General features: G+C 39.2%; 3 protein-coding genes across 3 annotated transcripts; 1 reads left to right on the top strand and 2 right to left on the bottom strand.

The window, feature by feature from the left end:
- Positions 1–6086, top strand: LOC115779935 (signal transducer and activator of transcription 1-alpha/beta-like). The gene is given in 11 exon segments (XM_030728840.1): positions 1–18; positions 1066–1164; positions 1291–1426; positions 1691–1743; positions 2997–3082; positions 3722–3858; positions 3964–4116; positions 4119–4151; positions 4250–4304; positions 4489–4580; positions 5686–6086. Coding segments are annotated over 11 exon segments (1086 nt in total). The 3' UTR covers positions 5910–6086.
- A 4283-nt stretch (positions 6087–10369) lies between these two features.
- On the bottom strand, positions 10370–14012 carry LOC115780519 (G-protein coupled receptor 84-like). Its single transcript, XM_030729751.1, has 2 exons — positions 13874–14012; positions 10370–12847 (listed from the first exon to the last, which is right to left on the bottom strand). Exon 2 carries the CDS (start codon positions 12831–12833, stop codon positions 11622–11624), a length of 1212 nt encoding a protein of 403 aa, XP_030585611.1. The 5' UTR covers positions 12834–12847; positions 13874–14012; the 3' UTR covers positions 10370–11621.
- An 8083-nt stretch (positions 14013–22095) lies between these two features.
- Positions 22096–23310, bottom strand: LOC115779934 (G-protein coupled receptor 84-like). Its single transcript, XM_030728839.1, has one exon. The coding sequence runs from the start codon at positions 23308–23310 to the stop codon at positions 22096–22098; it is 1215 nt and encodes a 404-aa protein (XP_030584699.1).
- Positions 23311–23403: the final 93 nt, after the last annotated feature.

Genomic DNA, 23403 nt, shown 5'->3' with positions numbered 1-23403 from the left:
ATGTTTGTGGTTTTCACAGTAAGAAATCTATCATTTTTCTACTCCCATCTCTATGATTTTTTGTCCAATGGGTTAATACAGTATGTCAAAATGAAAATATAACTGCACAGGCACATTTGAATTTTTGGTGAAAAAAAAGATGCCAAACAAGGGAAGGTAAATAGTTTTTAAGGTGAAATATAAAGATAAAATCAAAAGTAGTCGAAAACAGCCAATTATACCCTAGACTCCACATATGGCAAAATAATAATAAGAAAAAAAAATCAGATCCATCTGATATTTGGTACACAGTTGGGAAGAACTAGTGCCAAACCAAATACCATCTCGATCCAATCCAGATTCTGGATTTAGAATAGAATAGAACTTTATTGTCATTATACATACAACAAAATTTGAATTTAACATGGGGAAACTCCATTTAATGCACATTCTTTGCCATATCTCAGCTGAAAAAGACATGTCTTCATTTGTTGCAGTATGTCGCTATTGTCCATGGACATGTAATATTTGATTGGGATATGATCTGGATACATGAACTATTCACGCTTATCAATCTGATGACTCAGTTCCCATGTTATTCCCCACCTGACAAATTGCGTATTTTCTCATTATAAGAGAGAATACTTTTACAAAAAATGAAATCAACCTTAAAATCAGAGTTATTTTACTTCAACTTTGTTAAACCTTGGAAAATTATGGACATGGACAATAAGACCTATGTGTTACCTCAGTGATTCAGTGTTTGGACAGTGACGTGTTTGTGAGATGGGAACATTCAAATCAGCTAAAACATCGGCTCAGGGGGTAGAGCAGGTCATCTACTAATCGGAAAGTTGACAGTTCGATCCCTGGCTGCTCCAGTCTGCATGCCAGAGTATCCTTGGACAAGATACTGAACCCCAAGTTGCCCTTTGATGCAAGCGTTGGAGTGTGAATGTGTGTGAATGTTAGACTGTAAGCTGTATGAATGGGTAAATGCAAACGTGTTGTATGAAGCGGTTTGAGTGCTCAGCTAAAGTAGAAAAGCGCTATATAAGAACTAGTCCATTTACCATTTACCCCTAGGCCTCCTCCCTCCCTGTGGTCATCATCTCAAACTCCAGCCAGCAGCAAAGTGCCTGGGGTTCTGTCCTCTGGTTCAACATGATCAGTCAGGATCCCAAGGTGACAAGTCATCATTACTGGCACACATACTGTGTAGCATTTTGCAGTCAAGTTGCACTGTAATACAGCTGCAGGCCAGCAGGAAGTAATCATGTATATATTGTGTATGTATGTCTGCTTTTCCAGGATGTTATGTTCTTCGCCAACACTCCTGCAGCTACTTGGCCTCAGTTCGGAGAGATGTTGAGCTGGCAGTTTCTCTCGGCCACTAAACGCGGCCTGGATGATACTCAGCTGGAAATGATTGCAAACAAGCTCTTTGGTAAATTCTTCCATCATATTCTGCTTCATTCTGCTTCTGGGTGATTTTTCTTTTGTGTGGGCTAAATAAATTTTTGTGTTAAACATGGTACTAGGAAGCACTTTGTATCTTGCATTTGCAAAATGCTTCACCTTACATTTAAAGATAGTAGCACAAGAAGCCCATAATTCTGTCTTTCATGGCTTGTAAACATTTTTTTGAAATCACAGGTTATGTCAATGAGTAAAACTTACAATTGTGCAACTTTGTTTTAAATCCCACTAGGGAAAAAGCCAAACTATGACACCTGCAAAGTGGCATGGTCAAAATTTTGCAAGGTAAGAATATTAAGACCTAAAAAACAATTTTTCATTTTAAAATCTTAATTAATTAACCTTCATCCAAACTAGAGCTGCAGCTGTCGATTATTTAGTAATCGAGTATTCTATCCATCAATTAAGCGAGTAATCAGATAAAAAATACTTTTTTCTTATTAATGTGCAATTATAAATATTCAAAAGAGAGAAAAACACAGGTCTTTTAAAACAAACTGGTCATTTGTTTCCATTTTTCCATGTTTTTGATAGTTAATGGCTTACATCTGTCAAAAAAACGAAATCCTTTAATTGTATTTATATGCCATATTCAAATCTTATTTTTTAAAGAAATACATTTTAAAATGCAAAAATAAATAATCACAAGTACAGTAATGTCAAATACATTAATGTATACGTACAAATTAAACTAAGCATAAATCAAATAGCCTTTGCTTTGTCCTCTTGGAAGGCTTTCTTACATCAGTAGGACACAAAAAAGAGTTCTGACAGTATTGTATGGGGTAAGGTAACTGTCAATAAAAAATGTATGCGTAGGAGTCCTAAATTCATAAATGTAAGTCAAAAACTTGCATAAATTTAAGATTTGTATTTGTTCTGTGTTTCCAACTCATGCATACATGTGAATCAGAGGTTTTATCTCTGAGAATACAAGTTTACAAGTTACGAATACAAGCTACAAAGTTACAAATTTGCAACAATGCAAGTACAAATCACAAATTTACAAGTACAAATCTCTAACTATTGAATGTCATACTAAAAAAAAAATAGAAATGCTCTGGAAGCCAGAGCAGCAGTATAGAACATAACACAATATTAAACTGTCTGATTCTAATAACTCCAACATTAAATGATCTGTTACCTGATTACGTTCACTCTCCATCTGCCGTCTTGGGCAGGAATGTTGTCTTTTAACGCATGCGCAGTATGACATTTGATAGTTAGAGATTTTGTACTCGTCTATTTGTAATCACAAATGTGGTGAAATGCTTGCGCTTACATCGTGATACTAAGTGCTACAGGTTTGCGTATTAAAGCATCGAAGGAAAAAATTTTATAATTTAGTTATTTGAATTGCTCAGTGAATCATTGCAGCCCAAATCCTAACCAGTCACCAGAAAATGCATCTCATTTAAATACATCTCAGTGATTATTGCAGCCTTTGCTGAGCTGCCAGAATGATTTTCAGTTCTTATTGATAATGAATGATACCTGTAGGCTTGGCCAAATTACATTTTCCACTGTTTGTGTTACAGGAGAATACGCCTGACACTTTCTGGGTGTGGTTTGATGGCATCTTGGTGATGGTGAAAACATACCTAGAGGATCTGTGGAGGGATGGGTATGTTTACTAATGCTTAGGTGTCTTTTTTATGCTTGAATGATTCATAGGTCAGTGTTAAGTGGCTTAAAAAACAAACAAACAAAAACATTTCTTTGAAAATGGTCAGGTACAAGGACTGGACTGAGATTGAGTGTAAAAGCAGCCAATGTCCAAAGAAAAACTTTGAAAGAGCTTCAGAAGGCCTGGAGAACTATTGCTCAAGACCACTTTAGAAAAAAAATTACAAGAAAGTCTAGTTCCATAACGAGGTGGCTCAAGACTTTTGCACAGTGCTATACCTTGTATGTTATTTGTCCATACGGAACAAATAGCTAACTCTTGTTATTGCAGCTTAATTTGTGACAGCTCCACTTGATCATAGTAGTTTTTGAAAAACACTTCAGGTTCTCATCTAAAATCTGATTTATCAACTCGCTTCTGTTATAAGAAAAGTAGCCATCTGTATTTGAAAGCTTGACAACAGTGTTGGATTAATCTTTAAGAAGATTAAAAAAATCCAGCCACAATATCAAACTGTCATTATTGTAATCTGGATAACTCTGTTACAAATATACATGGACCAGTTGAGCTCATAACTTCATTTCTGTGAAACCTGAACTGTTTGCCTTTTAGAATAAAACTTTTTTTGTGCTTCAGCCTCATCATGGGTTTTGTGACCAAAGGCAAAGAGAAGTCTCTCTTGAAGAGGAAACAGAGAGGCACATTCTTGTTGCGCTTCAGTGAAAGTGTCATTGGGGGAATTACCTTCTCCTGGGTGGAAATCACTGCGACTGGTGAGATGTTTTTCAATTGCTGCATGACAGAAAGAAATACAACTAATCTGCCTATCACAGTAGCCAGGGTAACCTTTTTGATACATCATCCGCCATCTGTTTCAGGTGAGCCTGATGTAAAGACAGTCCAACCCTTCACCAAAGTCGACCTTTCCCAGATTCCCTTCCATGAAATCATTCGAAATTTCCAGATCTTAGAAGCTGAAAATGTCCCAGAAAATCCTCTGCTCTACCTGTATCCCAACACTCCCAAAGATGAGGCTTTGGAAAATATTACACTGAAAAGAGTGGAGGTAAGAGTGCTATTTTGAATGGACACGTTTGTCATATATTGATGGTGTTAGTTCTGCACATGACACAGTAAATCACATTTAACCTCTTTCTTTTTCAGAGGACAGTCCGTACATCAAGTACATCAAAACCAAGCTGGTGTTTGTTTCCAAGGAGTAAGTATACGGTTCATATACATTCAGGCTGGTTTATAGCAGCTTGCTTGTTTGAATTAAAGACAAAACCCATCCCTTAAATTCAACAACCTAAAAGGCACTTCACTTCAAGAGTAGTGTACCCACACATTTTTTAATGTTATGAGCTAATGGTTGTAATGACTGTTTATCATTGGTCATGTAGGAACACACTGGAGGCTAGGTCACCCATGCCCTCTGACATGGCACAGGGTGAAGGCCTGGAGCCAATGAATGGCCTGTGTGGAGAGGCAGCTGGTGAGTCATGCCTCTCCTTGCTGTCCAATCCAGCTTAAGACCTTGTCAAACAAATTACTCACCCTTCATCAAAGATCTCTGCCACCATCTCTATTTTGGTCTTGTGGTTTAAGAAATCAGTGTCGAGCATGCTGTCTGAATACAGTAGATGTCAGGTGACAGCTTGTTTTTTTTTATCATTGAACTAACTGAAGCCTTCTGGGAATGTTGGCTGCTTTTTTTTTTTATTAACTGCTTGCACATGTGCCATAATCTGCTGTAGGGAACATAACATGTTGGTGTGGAAGTGTTCTGGCTAAGCAAAACTGTCACTAACAGATTTGATAATACAGCCTTTTTCATTATGCTTTTTGGTTTTTCTACACTAAAATACATTGCATGGGGTCTGTAATTACTACTGAAATCAAATAATATATTATTAATACAGTAGTTAATATTAAGTGTCATTGCATGTACAGTAGATTCTTGTTGTATTTTAGTTAAAGAAATGCATTTTCAAGTAACAAATTCCACATACCTTCACTTCTAAAACTTGGAATGAAATCACATTTTATTTTTTTATTTTGTTTATTTAATTTCTACGAAAAACAGTGAAAAAATGTAATGTTTATATCGGCACCATTTGACTTTATGGTGCAATTAAAAAAAAAAATGTTCCTTGATTCCATCCATAAAAATCAAAAACCATACCTGATTTAAATTTGTTTGAATTCCCCATCAAGGTCATCTCGTTTGCATCTCGTTCGTTTTCTTCACTGACATTTCAGATTTGCATTTTATTGAAGGTTAAACTGCTCATCTTTTTGAAGAGCTGCTTACACAAAACTGTTCTTTTGAGCATGCAATTTTTGTATTTAGTATTATTTCAACTGAGCTGTTGCAAGTTTAAAAAATACATAAACTAAATCAGCTGTAACTTGAGTGTGCTGTACAGAATCCGCTCCTGTGGTTCTGTATGTTCCTACAGTATGAGCCTGTATTTCCTCCTTTGGGGTGTGCAGCGCACATAACTTTTTTTTATCACTTTCATTTCCCCAGTGAAAGCATAACTAAACAACACAACCATGACAACAAAAAAAAAACCTTTTTCCTTCTCTGCTCTTAGAACAAGATGGGAATCTTCTTCCTGTGACGCCACCTCTGGAAGCTTATGACCCTGATCCTATGCTGAATGGCTCTGTTGCAGACTCAGAGCCCAATGATCTCCTGACGTATCTCAACAACCCAATCTTTTTTGACAGTGACTTTCAAGACGAGCAACCGCTGGCTGATTTCAGCCTTCAAGGATTTAACAGTCTGCTCCCACAGTCCTGTGGCAGCTTCCCATAGCTTCTCTGTGTATTCATCCAAATCACTCACTTACAGCTTTACTCAGTACAGCATCCATGTCAAAACTGTGGCGCAAATCCAGGATACCGTATTTTTCGGACTATACGTCGCTCCGGAGTATAGGTCGCACCAGCCAAAAAAATGCATAATAAAGAAGAAAAAAACATATATAGGTCGCACTGGACTATAAGTCGCACTTTTTTTGGGGGGGGTGATAGAATCCGAGACCCAGAGCACAAATTCCATCTTGAACGGCAATTTAAAATAATAATGGATTAAAGAACAGGACGAACACGGTTACGCCTACGTTATGCTAACGTAACACATTCAGCTACATGACGCACAACGAACACGTGTTCGGTATGTTAACGTAACATTAAGTTATTCAGATAACCATAGCATAAAGAACATACTAACAAGTTAACCAAACCATCAATCCATTGAATTCTTCATCCTCGGTGTCACTTCTAAACAACTCCGTACACTCCGTAGACGAAGCGCCGCTTCCTCTTCTGTGTCGCGTTAGTCAGACTCGTCGTCAGCTGCAGTTCCAATTATTCCAGCCTTTCTGAATCCCAACAGGATGGTTTGTCACTGAAGCCCATGTTTTCTTGATCCATCCAATCCAGGAAAGTTGGGTGGCGCATTCTCCCAGTTGCCGTTAAGCTGTGCTCTCCATCCATCATCCACTGCGCCCACAGGTTACACAAGACTGCCTTAAAGCTGCAGTTCACGGAGATGTCAAGTGGCTGGAGTATTTTGGTTCATGTGTTATAAATGTCACATATACGTCGCTCCGGAGTATAGGTCGCACCCCCAGCCAAACTATGAAAAAAAGTGCGACTTATACTCCGGAAAATACGGCAATTGAAATGGCTTGCTTTTAATTTTGATTTCATGTAAAATACTCAACAGCCCTTCTGATAATCCTGAAAATCACATATCTGATGTCTGATATTTTTGTGCACTGTATAAATTTATAGAATGTTTCTGTCATTATTAACTTTTTTTCTGCTATATGAAAACATACATGAGAGATTACTGAATGAGCCGGACTCATATCCAGTCCATATTTTGTTATTTTAAGATTAGTTAAAGTCTAAATTATGCCCAAAAACTGAACTGACCATGTAAGAGGAAGGGAAAGGTTTGCATGAGGTTGACTGCACATAATTTATTGTTTCACTGTTTGTTTTGAACCCTCTATCATTGTTTTAATACTGGTACCTGCAATGTGATAAAATTCACTCGAACATAGCACTTCCTCTCTTTGAATTTGTGCTTTTATATTAACCTTGTCATTTAAATAAACATTAAAACACCAACTAAAAAAAATGATTGTGTGGTCTGATCATTAATAAAAGTTATGCATTACCAAATGTAGGAAGTTGGTTTTGCTTACTTTAGACTGCAGCTCTTAGCCTTCATTAACACATTTGTGTCCTAATATATTGCACAGTATATTTTCTGCTAATATAGACTGGACCAAGCTGGCTGGCGACCAACATGAGGAGGAGGTGCCAGGCTGTTGTGGGTGTGTATGGTTCGTCCGCTTGCTGCTGATACCCCCGTTAAATTGCCAGTATGTCTTGGTTCTTCAGATTTCAATAATCCAATCCAATAAATGACACCAAACAAGAGTCGCCAGCAGAATAAGCTGTTTCACTTTGACAGAGAAGATTAGGCAATTTTATCATGGGTGCAACCCACATACTCTGCTGCTCACAAAATGCCCGCATTTCCTTACATATGTGGCTCCATTTAAAGGAAAATAAACAGGCCTTCCAATGGTATAAGAATCACGCTTACAACAAAAAAATAATCAAACAGAAATTTCTTTACTTTTTGTTATAAGTTTATATAAATATATATATACAATTACCTTCTTTAAAGACACTTACAGTAGCTTTTGGAACCGGCCTCAAGTGAGAGGAACTGCAGTGGCATGTCACAGTTGGCTTTAGAGCAGGCAGCTAGTTGACCCAAGAAACAAACATTTAACAACAGAAGGACACAAAACTATGGAATATGGAAGCTCGGAAACAAGCTTCCATACTACACAAAGGAGAAAGGTCAGTGTATACTTATTTTCCTAATGGCTGGCTGTGTATGCCGTGTTCACCACATTAAAGTAGTTGCTATGTTTATTCCAGCTTGTCAGAACTTGACAGTGGAATAAATTATATGTTAATTTTAGCTTAGCTTGCAACTCTTGCAATCCTTAGTGAAGAGGCCACTGTCAAATAAGTTAAACTATTTAACATCTTTCTGTTTCTCTTGTGGTAATTTTAAGGTTTTTATTTATGTATTTATTTTACCATTGCTTTTGGCCTATGTCACAGACCACTGTGATCCATTGACTGCTCATAGAGGTACAGAGAGCGAGGCCACTAAAAATGGAAAGATAAAACTAGGAATGGAGCTGATTATTTAATTTCATTATCTGTCAATAATTCTCTTCATTAATCCATAAATGATCAGAAAATGGCAACCAGTTACCCCAGCAGTCAAAATACGAACTTTGCCATGACATGAAACCTAAACAGATAATTCTTATTTACTCATGGAAGACAATTGTTTATTAATTCTATTTATTGTATTTGCTAATTAATGAAATGAATGTCTACGCTTTACTTAAAGCTGATCATTAAAAGGAAAGACTAAGTGTTGACTTTGGCAGTAGTTACTAACCAAGATATTGCCACAGTCCAATATCTTTGAGTGTGGTAGCTTTACATATCACATTGCCTGCAATAATACCTGTATAAATTTTTTATGTTATATTAAAATGTCATGTTGTGATAACATTGCTATAGCAGCGCCATGCATTTATGTTTCCTAGTGTGCGCAACAAGGAGACAAACCCAGGCGTGTCTGAGAGCAAGAGCCATGTCAGCCTCCAATAATGATAATGATTAAGAAACTGCTTCAACAGCCTCACACAAAACACAATACAGTAAATATGCAAGAAAACTGGTCCTGATAAAGATAGAAACAACTTTATTTCACCACTTGACGCAGAGTACAACCAAGCTTTGAAGGAGGTACTAGCAGCTATGGGTGGGCCAAATATCAATAGTACTGATACCAATGTTGGTATGAGTATTGGCCCGATACTAGCATGACTGGATTGATAGTTTAGTTTGCTTCTCTCCTCTAAGTTTAGTATGTTACTCCCATTTGATCAAACACTGACACGTGTGTGCAAACACTGCTCCTCTCACACAAGCACACTGTGATCCTCTCCCTCCTCCCTGCTCTATTGAGTTTTGTTGTCTGGGGTAACGTTACTCAGCAGTGCAAGCAGACACCTGTAGGCTGCAGTGCGTGAGAAAGAGGAGCATCGTGTGGAGGTATTTTACAGATGTAAAGGAAAACATTGCAAAGGATGATGTGTGTAGGAAGGTAATTCCAAACTGTGGCAGCAAAACCAATTTATATAAACACGTGAAAAACAGAAAAATAACTTTTTTTCCAGAGTGATGGCAAAAGAAGTGAGGAGGGAAATCACTCAGACAGCCCCAGACCCCCCGGCACAGAGTCCTTTGAGAGGAGCAAAGGAAGCTCATGCAGTGGTGAAAGGGATGTTTCAGTCATAGCTCACAAACTTCAGCATTAATTGATGTTAATTTTCAGAGCTATTTGTCATCATAGTTGTTACTTTAGCAGGTTGATTACCTATTGACTATATTCAGACATTCAAATCATATATTCATCCCAGTAAAACGTGTTAAATTAATTATTTTGTCAGACATGAAGTATGAAAATGTCTGAATATAATAACCCTTTTGTGTTAACTATCAAGTTGTTTTTATTTATACAGCACATTTAAAACAACATAAGTCAATACAAAGTGATTTCCAGGCAAGCACATTTAAATTCCAGGTCTCCAAAAAAAACCCAGTTTTAAATCGTGTGAAAACCCATGAAAGGTATATTTGTTGTGTTATCTAATTAAGAGTGGAAAACAAAAATCACCTACATAAGCTGCTTTTATATGTTAAAAGTATCCGTATTGGTACCCTGTATCAGTGATACTGTCATGTAACGTCTGTGTGGCAGGCAGGAAGGAGGACCCCAATGCAGGACACGCCAGGCACAGGTAAAAGGTAATTCAACTTTATTTTCAGGTGCACAACAAAAGGCCGGACTAGGCAGAGCTAGTGGCAAAACACAGAGCAAAAATACCAGGCTAAATACGAGGCGAAGCAAGACACACAGCAGGAGACGAAAACGGGACCCCGACGCGACAACAGGCACTGGAAACACAAGACTTACATACACAGGAGGGCTAATGAGGGAGGTGGAAACAGGTGGTAACACAGGTGACGCTGATAACACTGACTAGACCAGGGGAAGCAAAACTAGACACAAGAGACTGGGACTGGACAACTATCAAAATAAAACAGGAAGTAAGACGATGGAACAGAGACGCAGACCTGACACAGAATACAGAGAACACCAGGGACTAGAAATAACAATTAAACCTCACAACCAAAAGAAATCCCAAAACAGAACAGACAAAATGAAGCAAAACAAAAAACACAAGGGGTCCAAAGGACCCCGGACCATGACAGATACTGACCCTGTATTTACTAATTGATGGAGACCAAATTTTGCAGTATCACACACCACTACTTGCAGTGGTGATGTGGTGACCCAAATGTAAACACATGACCCAACTGAGCATTGTTGGAGCACTCACTAGTTGACAGGAAGAGCAAACTTGCATTTTGTAGATGTGGATGGAAATTACTGATGCAGTTACATTCTTGGGAAAGCATGACTTTAAGCAGCTGGTTTAAAAACATGACAAGATAAAATCTCTCAGGTAGAAAATATTTTTCAGTGAAATTATATGAAGTATTGTGCAGCTCCTGATATTGTTTGGCAGTTATGTTATAATTTTACTGAAATTGTTCAGGGAAAGCACCACCTCGGCTACTTTTACACTTACATTTGACAAATGTAGTTTTCAGTACTACTGCACTATGATGCTGCTGCTGCTTCTGCTGGCAGCTTGTGGCAATAAATTCACAGTCTTAATTAGGTTGTGTGTCATCAATGACAGAAGCTCATTGGAAAAGAAGAATGAAAAATGCTCTTCATTTGGTGGCACTTATAAATACTTCAAACTGCAAGCATCGAGAAAATGCTGTTCAGTATTTTTTTTAATCTATGTCAGAAATTTTCTTGAAATATCACGATAGATTTCTGAGACTGCCCCTCGTGGCTTGTCATGCCTTTATTTTCATACAACTACCTCCTCTTGGCTGAAGCAAGTAAAAGTACTGACAACTCAAACATGCTCACACATGCACACTTCAACCGCATATTACCCTAAAGGCCATGTGTGTGAGCTGTTTTTACCATAAGTCACACAGGAAGGGCAGCACAGAATTGAGACACAGGGCAGTCTTAAGTTCCTGAATTGCTGAAAAAAGGTGTGTTGTACTAGAAAGGAATGTCCTGTGCTGATTTTGTAACACTGGAAGGTGTTCATATGATGTAAGTGATACATGCTGATGATGTGCAAGCCAGTTGTGAAAAGTACAACAGCTGTAAAGCATCCCTTTAAGTAGTGATTTTTGTGCATAATAAAGAGCTGTAATGTAACATAAATAAGATTAATCACACAGAAAAGCAGTTTTAAAGTCCTCTGTGTCGGGCAAGCTTAAACTCCAGGAAATGAGGATCCAGTAGAGGCACCCTTTACCTGCCACAGAAGCGGGTGAAAGGGGCTGCTGCCTTAGTGAGCAGCACGTGGTAGGCCTGTCGAAACTGGCGGTTCATGATTGCGTAGAGCACGGGGTTGATGCAGCTGTTGAGCCAGGTGAGATTTGCACAGAACATGTGCGCTACCTGTGGAGCGCGGTTCTGTTTGTCGGCAATGTTCAGCAGCAGAAAAGGGACAAAGCAGAACACAAAGCACAGAAAAACAGTGAAGCACATCCGTGTCACCCGCTTGAACTCACCATCGTCTCCTGAGGTCGCAGAACGTGATGAGGTGGCTGTCGTAGCAGGTGTGGTTGAAGGTGGATTATGGATGACATTAGTGGAAGGATTCTTTGCTGTTGATGAATTTAAGGCTGTGCCATTGCTTGTGGTGGACAAGGATGGCTTTTCACAGGTGTTCACATCTTTGTTTTGGGATAGTTCTCCATGGCTGCTCAGATCAGAGCTACAGGTCTTCACGCCACTCTCTACACCACTGTCATCGGTCCCTTGAAATGAAGGTGCTGGTTTCGTCCTGGATGACCGGCGGCTGAGTCTGTAGCGGAGCAGAGCCTGTGACGCAGTCTGAACTCGTCTGTAAATGAGCAAGTAGAATGCGCCAACACAGCCCAGGCCAATAAAAAAATAGAAAAATAGCAGGATGGTGGTGTAGGGCCGACCCTGGGTACGATGGAAGCTGCATGTGCACACCTGGGGCACAAACACATAGACAGACCAGAGTGGACCAAAGCTGACCAGGCCGAGTGCCCATGCAGCGATGAGCAGTAAAATAAGGCCGTAATTAGAGAAAACACGGTCAAACACTGCTCTTTTGGCAACTAGAAGATATCTGCTCATTGCTACCAGGCAAAGGGTGATAATGGAGACAGAGTTGGAGAGGAAGAGGAGCAGGCCAAAAGTTCTGCACCACAGCTCACCACTGCGCCATCTGAGGTGTAGATAGGAGTCGATGGAGATAGGCTGCAGTATGGTGCAGTACAAGAGATCTGCTACAGCCAGGTTGACAATGAGCACATTGAAGCGAGTCCTCAGACGTGGGTCGAATGTGAAAGCCAGAATGGTCATCATGTTCCCCACCGTACCAGTGATGGTTACAGCACATCCCCACAGCACAGCGAAGTACCGGTAACCTTCAACTGAAGGACTGTAGCAGGAGAACAGGTCCTCGGTTTGGTTTGTTTGATTCATCACTATTCTGTCACCTAAACAGGAATCAGAACACAGGTTAACTTCTTGGCACTGTGCTCACTGAAAGTTAAAAGGGAAGTTACAGGTGGATTACATAGTTAACCACTTCCTTTTGTACAAACACCTCTAACTGACTTTGTTGCAAAGAGCAGAAATGAAGACTAGCTTGATCAGAGCTATCACACAGGACTTCAGATGAGCGCAGCTGTAAGGTTTTCATGTACCTGCAGCAGGCTGTGAAATTGAGAGTTCATTTGTTCTTAGTGGCATTTATGTTGCATTTTTTTATGTTGAAATTATTTAGTTACATTAAAAAAATTGGAGGGATTGTTTATTGTGTTGTCCTTACTTAATTTTTTTCTCCTAATGCATTAAGTTTAATGTGTAGTCATGATATATGATATATTTTGCATAAAAAGAAAAATGAAACAGCATCAGCTTCGATGCTGTCACTTCTTGCACTGTTAATAATAGTCACATGTACATCAAGTGTCCACCCTCTTACAGAGCAAAAGAGCAAATCATTTACAAAATGAAAGCCTTAGAGGCTTCTGTTTTAGTCATTGTTTTGTGTCATTATGTTGTCGTTTGCTTTGCAGTTTTAGGATAATCTTTAATTTAATCATCAGCCAAGTTAGTACTCATTCATTTACTGCTGTGTCTGATTTAATCTAAATCCTATTCCCTTAAAGCCCTGTGACAGACTGGCGGCCTGTCCAGGGTGTACCCCGCTTTTCTCCCTATGACAGGCCCTAGCACCCCCGTGACCCTGAATTGGATAAGCAGAAGACAGACTATTGCCTAAAAATGTCCTCAGTGTTAGCCACAATGATTATATTGAAGGCAAGTAAAAACTGTTTTTTGGTTTCTTGTTCCTCAAATTCAACTTACTAAAAACTCAGAATTTGTGTGTTATTTAATGAAACCCTTAAATCTCGAAGGATTGCTATAAAAACACTCTGGGAGTTAAAAATAAACAATCATTACCAATAATCAGGGCAAATAAGTCTCAATTTAAAATAAAGTCATGAAGTTCTTACCTTAAATTATTTGTGGTAGCTGAGTAATTTTTTGTAGTGCAGTGCCCTGCTGAATGTTTCTCTTCCTGCTGATGTTGCTGTGTCTGTGCATGCTCTGTATTGCTTAAGTACCCTTCACGCTGTGAAGGGGTATGAGGCAGGGGATTTCCGTTGGCTGTCTACATTTGGGAAGCAAGATTGCGTGTATTATCCTTTTTCCCAACTTCCGATTGAATAAACAAATGTGCAAAAAAAAAAAAAGAGAAGAGAAGAAAATCAGCACGTTATCCTATTAGTTATGTGTGCATATCACTGTAGGAACACATGAAATACTTTGATTATTACCACAGTTGGGCCCATAAGTATTTGGACAGTGACACTTGTTTGTAGTTTTGCCTCTGCACACCACCAGAGTGTATTTTAAATCAAACAATAAATATATGATTGAATTTCAGATTTTCAACTTTAATTCAAAGAGTTTTACAAAAGTACTGCATTAGTCCAGTAATTACAACCATTTTTATACATAGTCGCCCATTTTCAGAGGCTCAAAATGAGTTTGACAGTTGACTGATAAGCAGTTTAATGACCAGATGAGGCCTGTTCCCTTGTTATTCCATGACAAATGAAATGGATATTAAGTTGATTTCACGTGTTGAATTTGCATTTGGTTGTTGTTCACTAGAATATGAGGGCTAAAGAGATGTCAGTGTGAGTGAATGAGGTCATTGGTGGGCTTAAAACCCCAAATAAATCTACATAGCAGAAACTTCAGGAGCGGCTAAATCAACAATCTGGTACTTTCATAAAAAGTATGACTGCACTGATCAGCTCAGCAACACAAAAAAACCTGAAAGACCATAGAAGACAACTAAAGTGCATGATGACAGAATTATTTCCATGATTAAGAAAAACAATTTTCCACATTTAAGAGACCTCTTTGTGAATGGAAATACGGAGACTTTACAACAAGGTGCAAACCACTGGTTACAAGAAGAGAAAGGCCAGATCAGACTTTGTCAAAATACTGAAAGAGCCTGCATAGTTCTGGGGGAAAAAAAGACTTTGGACAGGTGAAACCAAGATTAACTAACCAGAAGGATGGCAAGAGAAAAGTATAGAGAAGGATAGAAACAGCTCACGATCTACATTATATGTCTAACATGGTGGAAGCAATGTTATGGCATGGGCATGCATGGCTGCCAGTGGAACCGGTCACTAGTGTTTATTGATGATGTGGCTGCTGATAGAACTGTACAGGGCTATACTCTCTGCTCAGATTCAGGCAAATGCTGCAAAACTGACTGGACAGCACTTCATAGTGCAAATGGATAATCACCAAAAACATACTACAAAATCAACCCAAGAGTTTCTCAAGACAAAGAAATGGGATATTCTTGATGGCAGAGACCCACAGACAAAAAGCAGCTGAAGGTGGCTGCAGTAAAGGTCTTGCAGAGCATCCACTGATGTCTATGAGTTCTAGACTTTAGGCAGTCAGTGACTGGAAAGGTTTTTCATCCTTATGTTTAAAATTATGTTAGTTTGACCAAGTCATTTTGAGCCTCTGAAAAATGTAGGGCCATGTATAACAATGCATTTCCTAAGTAGTTAATATTTTTGTTGAACCCCTGAATTGAAGCTGAAAGTCAAGAACACACTCAGGGTTGTGTTCTTGACTTTTAGCCTGCATTTCAATCACATCTTGAATGACTGATTTATAAAATCCTCTGTGGTGGTATACAGAGGCACTGCTGTACTAAAAAAAAAGGGCAACTGTCCACAAACCTATGAACACAACTGTATGTTAATTAATCTCTTGTTTGTACCCAATATTGCAGAATGTGTAAAACCAAAATAAATGATGTAAATATATCATTTGCATAAATAGAATAATATTTTTATACATACAGTCCAAAGTGAGCTGTTTAAATACATTTTTTTCACATTTGCCTTGGACAGTAAAGTTAAACATTAAAAGCTGCGTAATGACAATTGGGTCTCTTTTGCACCTGCAGTTTAATGTCGGGCAGATAAAAGCATCACCACAAAACCACAAATTTGTCCCCTTGCTGTTTCCTGTTTCTGTAAATAGTGACCATTTTTAAAGGCCTCACTTGCGTAAGACATGCAGAGCAGAACAAGTACTGAAATTGTCCATGACGTCTTTTATTGCAACAAAGTTGTGCCAAAAATGAAGCAGTGCCAGTAAATACAAAGGATGTTTTTAACATAGAATATATGGGAAATTCTATTTCCTAATCTATATTTTGCACACATCTCCGTTGTGTTGATGTTAATGTGATTATGTTTCACTGAGTGGAAGTATAAGGACAGAAACTCGTGGAGGAGAGTATCTGAATTTTGTCATGAGTGTGCACCCCAGATGTCTTCTTACAGGTTGGTGATTGTGAAAGTGTTAATAAATGACTTAATGCAAAGGCTGCTGCCCCTCAAACATTGGTAAAGCACACGTGGAATCGCATGTTTGCTCTGTTGTGTTGATTGGTTAAAGAAGCAGGGCCGATGAATAAAACCTTGAGGTTCAGATGAAATTATATACTTTATGTTACCAAACTGGACAGCAAATTTCACAGTGTTGTCCTTTTTAAGGTTAAAGGGTTGATCATTTGTTCTGTAGTCTGTTGACCCAAACTTGCATTGAAATTTATAAATAGTCACTGGCTTGAGTTTGGAAAAAATGATCAACTGAGTTTTTTTGGGAAGTGAAGAAAAAGCTTCCCTAATTTTAAACGCAGAATGTGTGAAACCCAGTGAGCCCACTGCTTCCCCCCATGAGACCAAGGGACGTGAAAGTGGGTAAAATTAACGGCTGTTCTCAGACTGTGCAGCAGGCCCCACTGGTGGGTCACAGAGTACTGCATGTGGGACGTAGACTACCAGAGGAAGTATATGATGTGAAACTAAGCTCAATTGATACTTTATGATAGTTTAGGGATAATGAATGAGTTATATAAGTGGTGGAGTGTGAACTCTTTCAGCTTCTGTGTGGGGTACACCAAAAAAAGCTGGAGAAACACTCCTCTACAGGAATGTCTGCTGGAGATCAGAAAAGCTTTTAGAAACAATAAATCCATTAAGTAACTTTGACTTGTTGCAAAGTTGGTCAGCACAGTCGGCAGGGTTAACTCCTCCCTGCAGATGACCACCAGGGGGAGGTGCAGACTTTCACTAACAGGTGGGAGTGACATAGTTGCTCTCTGACCATGTCATCAACCTGAAAGGATTCACAACATAGAACAAGAAGACAAGCAAATACAAATGCCAAACCTTGAAGTGGGAGATGTTCTTTAGTTTGGAACTGGCTTTAAATGTTCAAACCAAACAAGGACAAGAACTGTCTGGCGTCTCGTTACTCCAGGGTGAATTAAAGAAAATTAATCAAAAAAGCTGTGTAAATGAAACTAAAATTAAAATTTTTTAATAACTGTAAATATACATATAACTATAAACTAACTATATAAGTATTAATATCTTTTGTTTAATGATATAAGGGATATGACAGAGAAGATACTCTGATTGATGAGTGTTTCACAGCATTTAAGTTGTGAAACATTTGTCCAGTTTTGTAGCTTACAAGCTGATATTAAAATTCTGTGCCAAATCCTTAAAAATAAAGTTTGCCAGTGCCAATACCAGTGTTTTTGTTATACATACTGTATGCCCTCCTTTTGTGCAAAGGAAACAACAAACTAATTAAAAAAATACCGATAAATGTGCTTTATAACAATCGCCATCAAAGGTAATGCAGTCTCACAACTGAAAGTCAATAGTTCAGAAATAACTCCAGGCATTATTTGAGCTGTTATTTTGTTATTATTTTGTTATTATTCTGAGACCCAGAAGAAAAAGATTTTCATTATTAGATTTTTTTTACACATTTTTTTTAGATAATTTAATTGTTGTGGTTGAAAGAACATGTTACAGCTATTTTTTTTTAAATAAAATAATTTATGTATGTATGTACAGGGTTGGACAATGAAACTGAAACACCTGTCATTTTAGTGTGGGAGGTTTCATGGCTAAATTGGACCAGCCTAGTGGCCAATCTTCATTAATTGCACATTGCACCAGTAAGAGCAGAGTGTGAAGGTTCAATTAGCAGGGTAAGAGCACAGTTTTGCTCAAAATATTGCAATGCACACAACATTATGGGTGACCAGAGTTCAAAAGAGGACAAATTATTGGTGCACGTCTTGCTGGCACATCTGTGACCAAGACAGCAAGTCTTTGTGATGTATCAAGAGCCACGGTATCCAGGGTAATGTCAGCATACCACCAAGTAGGATGAACCACATCCAACAGGATTAACTGTGGACGCAAGAGGAAGCTGTCTGAAAGGGATGTTCGGATGCTAACCCGGATTGTATCCAAAAAACATAAAACCACGGCTGCCCAAATCATGGCAGAATTAAATGTGCACCTCAACTCTCCTGTTTCCACCAAAACTGTCTGTCGGGAGCTCCACGGGGTCAATATACACGGCCGGGCTGCTATAGCCAAACCTTTGGTCACTCGTGCCAATGCCAAACGTCAGTTTCAATGGTGCAAGGAGCGCAAATCTTGGGCTGTGGACAATGTGAAACATGTATTGTTCTCTGATGAGTCCACCTTTACTGTTTTCCCCACATCCGGGAGAGTTACGGTGTGGAGAAGCCCCAAAGAAGCGTACCACCCAGACTGTTGCATGCCCAGAGTGAAGCATGGGGGTGGATCAGTGATGGTTTGGGCTGCCATATCATGGCATTCCCTTGGCCCAATACTTGTGCTAGATGGGCACGTCACTGCCAAGGACTACCGAACCATTCTGGAGGACCATGTGCATCCAATGGTTCAAACATTGTATCCTGAAGGCGGTGCCGTATATCAGGATGACAATGCACCAATACACACAGCAAGACTGGTGAAAGATTGGTTTGATGAACATGAAAGTGAAGTTGAACATCTCCCATGGCCTGCACAGTCACCAGATCTAAATATTATTGAGCCACTTTGGGGTGTTTTGGAGGAGCGAGTCAGGAAACGTTTTCCTCCACCAGCATCGTGTCGCGACCTGGCCACTATCCTGCAAGAAGAATGGCTTAAAATCCCTCTGACCACTGTGCAGGACTTGTATGTGTCATTCCCAAGACAAATTGACGCTGTATTGGCCGTAAAAGGAGGCCCTACACCATACTAATAAATTATTGTGGTCTAAAACCAGGTGTTTCAGTTTCATTGTCCAACCCCTGTATTTATGCATTATTTTCTGTGTCTTGTTTGATCACAGAATGATGTGATCATTCTGTAAACATATGAAACATATGAAACATATGAAAACTAAAATGCCCTCCATTTTAAGTCTTGATGCATGCTCGATTTTTCAGTTAAGGAAATTTTCTGGAATCTCCGTTTTAAGGTTGCTGATCTTGATCTAGCAACCCTGTACCTCACTCAGAGTCACATGAGTCACAGTTATGACAAATGTATACCCCTGGATTACCAAAGATTCAAGCTTCGTGAGGTCAGTTTTGATAGACAGCACAGTGAAGCCATACTTCCTTGTGGCAGCTCTTGGTGTATGGCTCAACACAAACCATTCTGCCAACAAAGAAACAAAAAATGCCAAGTTGCAAAAAATATTTCTCATACTTGGATTGGTTGTCACACGTGTGACAGCCAATGCCGGGACCAGTGAGACAACCATCACAGACTGACCTATTGATAAATATTTTAAGCTAGCTACCAAGCTTTAGCTTGCTGGTGAAAAACTGACTCAAATTAAAAGTGTTACCTTCAATGTCTATTTCTTAAATGACTAACATTGTGTGAGCTTTTAATACTTTATACTGCAGATATTAAAATGCAAGGAAGAAACAAGGGTGAACTATGAATGCAATCATAAGATTGAATATATGAATCACAAAGAATCAACGTTGTTTCTGAAATTTGGCATCATTTTGACATTTTTTAATTAAATAAATACTTAACGTATTCTCACGCCCTTAATGAATTTCATTTTGTGAAAAAACCCATTTTTTTACAGCTGCTATTAATCAATTTTCTTCTACTCTACATGAGCACTCAGAGCGCTTTATACAGCATGTCTCACTCACCCATTCACACACATTCATGCAAGCACTTTCTACATCTAAGTGCTTTCACAGTCACACTCAAATGAACGCATCAGGAGCAACTCAAGGTTCAGTATCTTGCCCAAGGACACTTTGGCATGTAGACTGGAGCAGCCAGGGATTGAACTAGTAGATGAACCGAGCTACCTGAGCTACCTCCTGAGTCACAGCTATGTGTGAGACACTTTCCAGTGGATTTGTCATATCGCTACAATTATAATCACTCAATTATGAGTGTATATTTTTTAAATTACTGTTGTGACAGACTTAAAACGTAATTTCAAAGCCACTCACCGGTATTAACAGCAGGCAAGAATGATGGGCTTGACTCGTTTGCACCGTTCTTACTTCTTAACTCCAGTCAAAAAAGAATCAGGTCATAGTTTATTTCCACCATCATGTTCATCCAGGTCACATTTCCATCCACATACATCCGAGCTTCTCTCAGATCAGACACACATGAAAATATCCCTACGATGACCCACGTTGTAGATAGTAGCTAGATAATAACAGCATCAATCCTGAATTAGTTGCAGCACGGTCAAAAAACCTTTTTACACCGCACTTGGCACTGCCGCTGATCCACACTTCAATTCTAACATCTGTGTCCTAATGAGTATGCAAAGTGCTTAGTTCAATAGCTAACTAAAACAACAGAACAAATGGATTTTTACAATTAAATCTAGTGCCATTTAAGGCCTTACATGAGCAGTAACAGCAACAACCAACAATAACAAATGAAGAACACACTATACACCTACAAACTGAAGTTGCACCATCTTACACCATCTGTGTGGATCTCTGTTCATTTGCTCTCTATAACATCTTGTCCTGTCTCTCCCACTCATTTCTTTTTCAGTTCTTTCTGGTCCAAAAAAGAGTGAAGTTGTACACTCATCATGGTACTAATAAGTGTCCTCACTCAGAAAGATATGTATAATTTTAGAGTGTCAAAGAACAAAATGAGTCATGGGTTTCACATGGGTCTTGAGGTACATGACGTTGACTGGGGTCATTCAGCTAAATACAGTAGTCCATGGAATTGCCCAATTTAAAATCGTGACACAATAGGACAGTTTTCTCAGTGGCAGATTCCTACATTTTTAGAACCATGTTTACAGAAAAAAAAATTTCATTTACTATAACAAATACTTATTGTCATGGTTTGTAGATAATATAGACCAGTGCAGTTGTGGACCCAGAATGCAGACACCGTGGGCAGGCAGGGTCTTTACAGAAGGCGAGATGTTTATTAAGACTTATACAAATTGTCAATAAAGAAAAACAAAAATTCAAAGCAGAAAACACAAAACTAGGACCAAAAGGAAAATTTCTATAACTAAGTAAGAATACGAGGGAACAAAACAGGAGAACAGACAGTGATGAAGACTAAGCGGAAGACGGCAACCATAAATACTCAGAGGGGTGATTGGGGCAGAGAAAAACACCTAGAAGACACAGCTGATTAAATCAGAACAACAAGACATGGAGGAAGTAAAACAAAACACCAAACACAAGAGACTATGACTAATAAAGTAAAACAGGAAGTAACAAAACAGATGAGAGACTCTAACATGCAAACAACAGGATATAGGAAACACAGGGGAGGTAACTAAATGGAAAATCAAAGACTAAAATATCAAGTATAACAGAAGCAGAGTCCAAAAGCTATACTAAACTAAGGAGACCTGTGAATATAAACATAATTAAACCAACAAGGAATAAAAGGCACAAGTAAGAATACAAAACTCAAAATACCACAAGAATACAAAATATAAAACTTAGGCCCAAAACCTCAGTGTTCATGACACTTTTACAATTAAGCCAGGGATGTTTATTTGTATTTTTAAGCTTTGTTTTCTTTCTTTAGAAAAATTAATATTTATTGACCCATGGCTAACTGTGGCATTCTAAATGAGGATAATATTAAAATCTATTTTGTCTTGCAAGACTGTGAAACTGTCATGTCACTTTAACAACCCTTGCCCTGTATAGAATAAAAGAAACATTAAAGAACTGCCCTGATGCCTTTGCAGTTGTGAAATTCTTCCATAGATTTCAGTTCAGGATACTTCACATGTCTCCATCTTATAATGTCTACTTTAGGTATCATGAACTCTGAACTGTGTGATGGTTCCAGAGGTAGGTGAAAGGTGCAGCAGCCTTGGTGAGCTGCACATGGTAGGCCTGTCTAAACTGCCGGTTCAAGACAGCATAGAGCATGGGGTTGATGCAGCTGTTGAGCCAGGTGAGGTTTGTACAGAACATGTGCACTACCTGTGGGGCGTGGTTTAGTTTCTCTACTATGTTCAGCAGCAGAAATGGGACAAAGCAGAACACAAAGCACAGAAAAACAGTTAAGCACATCCGTGTTACATACTTAATTTCCTTGTCATCCACTACAGCTGTTGAGTGGGATACTGATGTTGTATTTGCAGGAGTAGGCGTGATGGAAGGTGGTGTAAGTTCAGTTTCAGGTGGGGACTCAGTTGCTAATGAATTTAAGATCTTAAATGAACTCTGAGAAGACTTGCAGGGCTTTCCCCAAGTTGTCTCCATATTCTGAGGCAGTTGTGCCTGACTGCACGTGTTTGTTGTGCCGGTCGTTACACCAGTGTCATCAGTCTCTTGAGCTGGTGTTGGTTTCCTCCTGGATCCCTGGTAGCTGAACCTGTAGCGGAGCAGAGCCTGTGATGCAATCAGGACATGCCTGTAAATGAGCAAGTAGAATGCTCCAACACAACCCAGACCAATAAAAAAGCAGAAAGATAGCAGGATGGTGGTGTAGGGGCGACCCTGGATACGATGGAAGCTGCATGTGCACACCTGGGGCACAAATACATAGACAGACCAGAGTGGACCAAAGCTGACCAGGCCGAGTGCCCATGCAACAATGAGGAGTAAAATGAGACCATGATTAGAGAAAACACGGTCAAACACTGCTCTTTTGGCAACTAGAAGATATCTGCTCACTGCTATCAGGCAAAGGGTGATAATGGATACACAGTTCGAGAGGCAGAAAAGCAGGCCGAAGGTTCTGCACCACAGCTCACCACTGCGCCATCTGAGGTGTAGATAGGAGTCGATGGAGAATGGCTGCAGTATGGTGCAGTTCAAGAGATCTGCTACAGCCAGGTTGACAATGAGCACATTGAAGCGAGTCCTCAGACGTGAGTTGAAGGCGAAAGCCAGAATGGTCATCATGTTCCCCACCGTACCAGTGATGTTTACAGCACATCCCCACAGCACAGCGAAGTACCGGTAACCTTCAACTGAAGGACTGTAGCAGGAGAACAGGTCCTCAGTTTGGTTTGTTTGATTCATCACTATTCTGTCACCTAAACAGGAATCAGAACACAGGTTAACAAAATCCTTTTAGACAATGAGGGGTTGCTATATATTTATTTGTTTGAGGGG

The sequence above is a fragment of the Archocentrus centrarchus genome, chromosome 5 (assembly GCF_007364275.1).
Source record: "Archocentrus centrarchus isolate MPI-CPG fArcCen1 chromosome 5, fArcCen1, whole genome shotgun sequence".
NCBI classification, from domain to species: Eukaryota; Metazoa; Chordata; class Actinopteri; order Cichliformes; family Cichlidae; genus Archocentrus; species Archocentrus centrarchus.
Note: the sequence above shows the minus strand (reverse complement) of the source record. Positions and strands in the feature narration are given on the sequence as shown.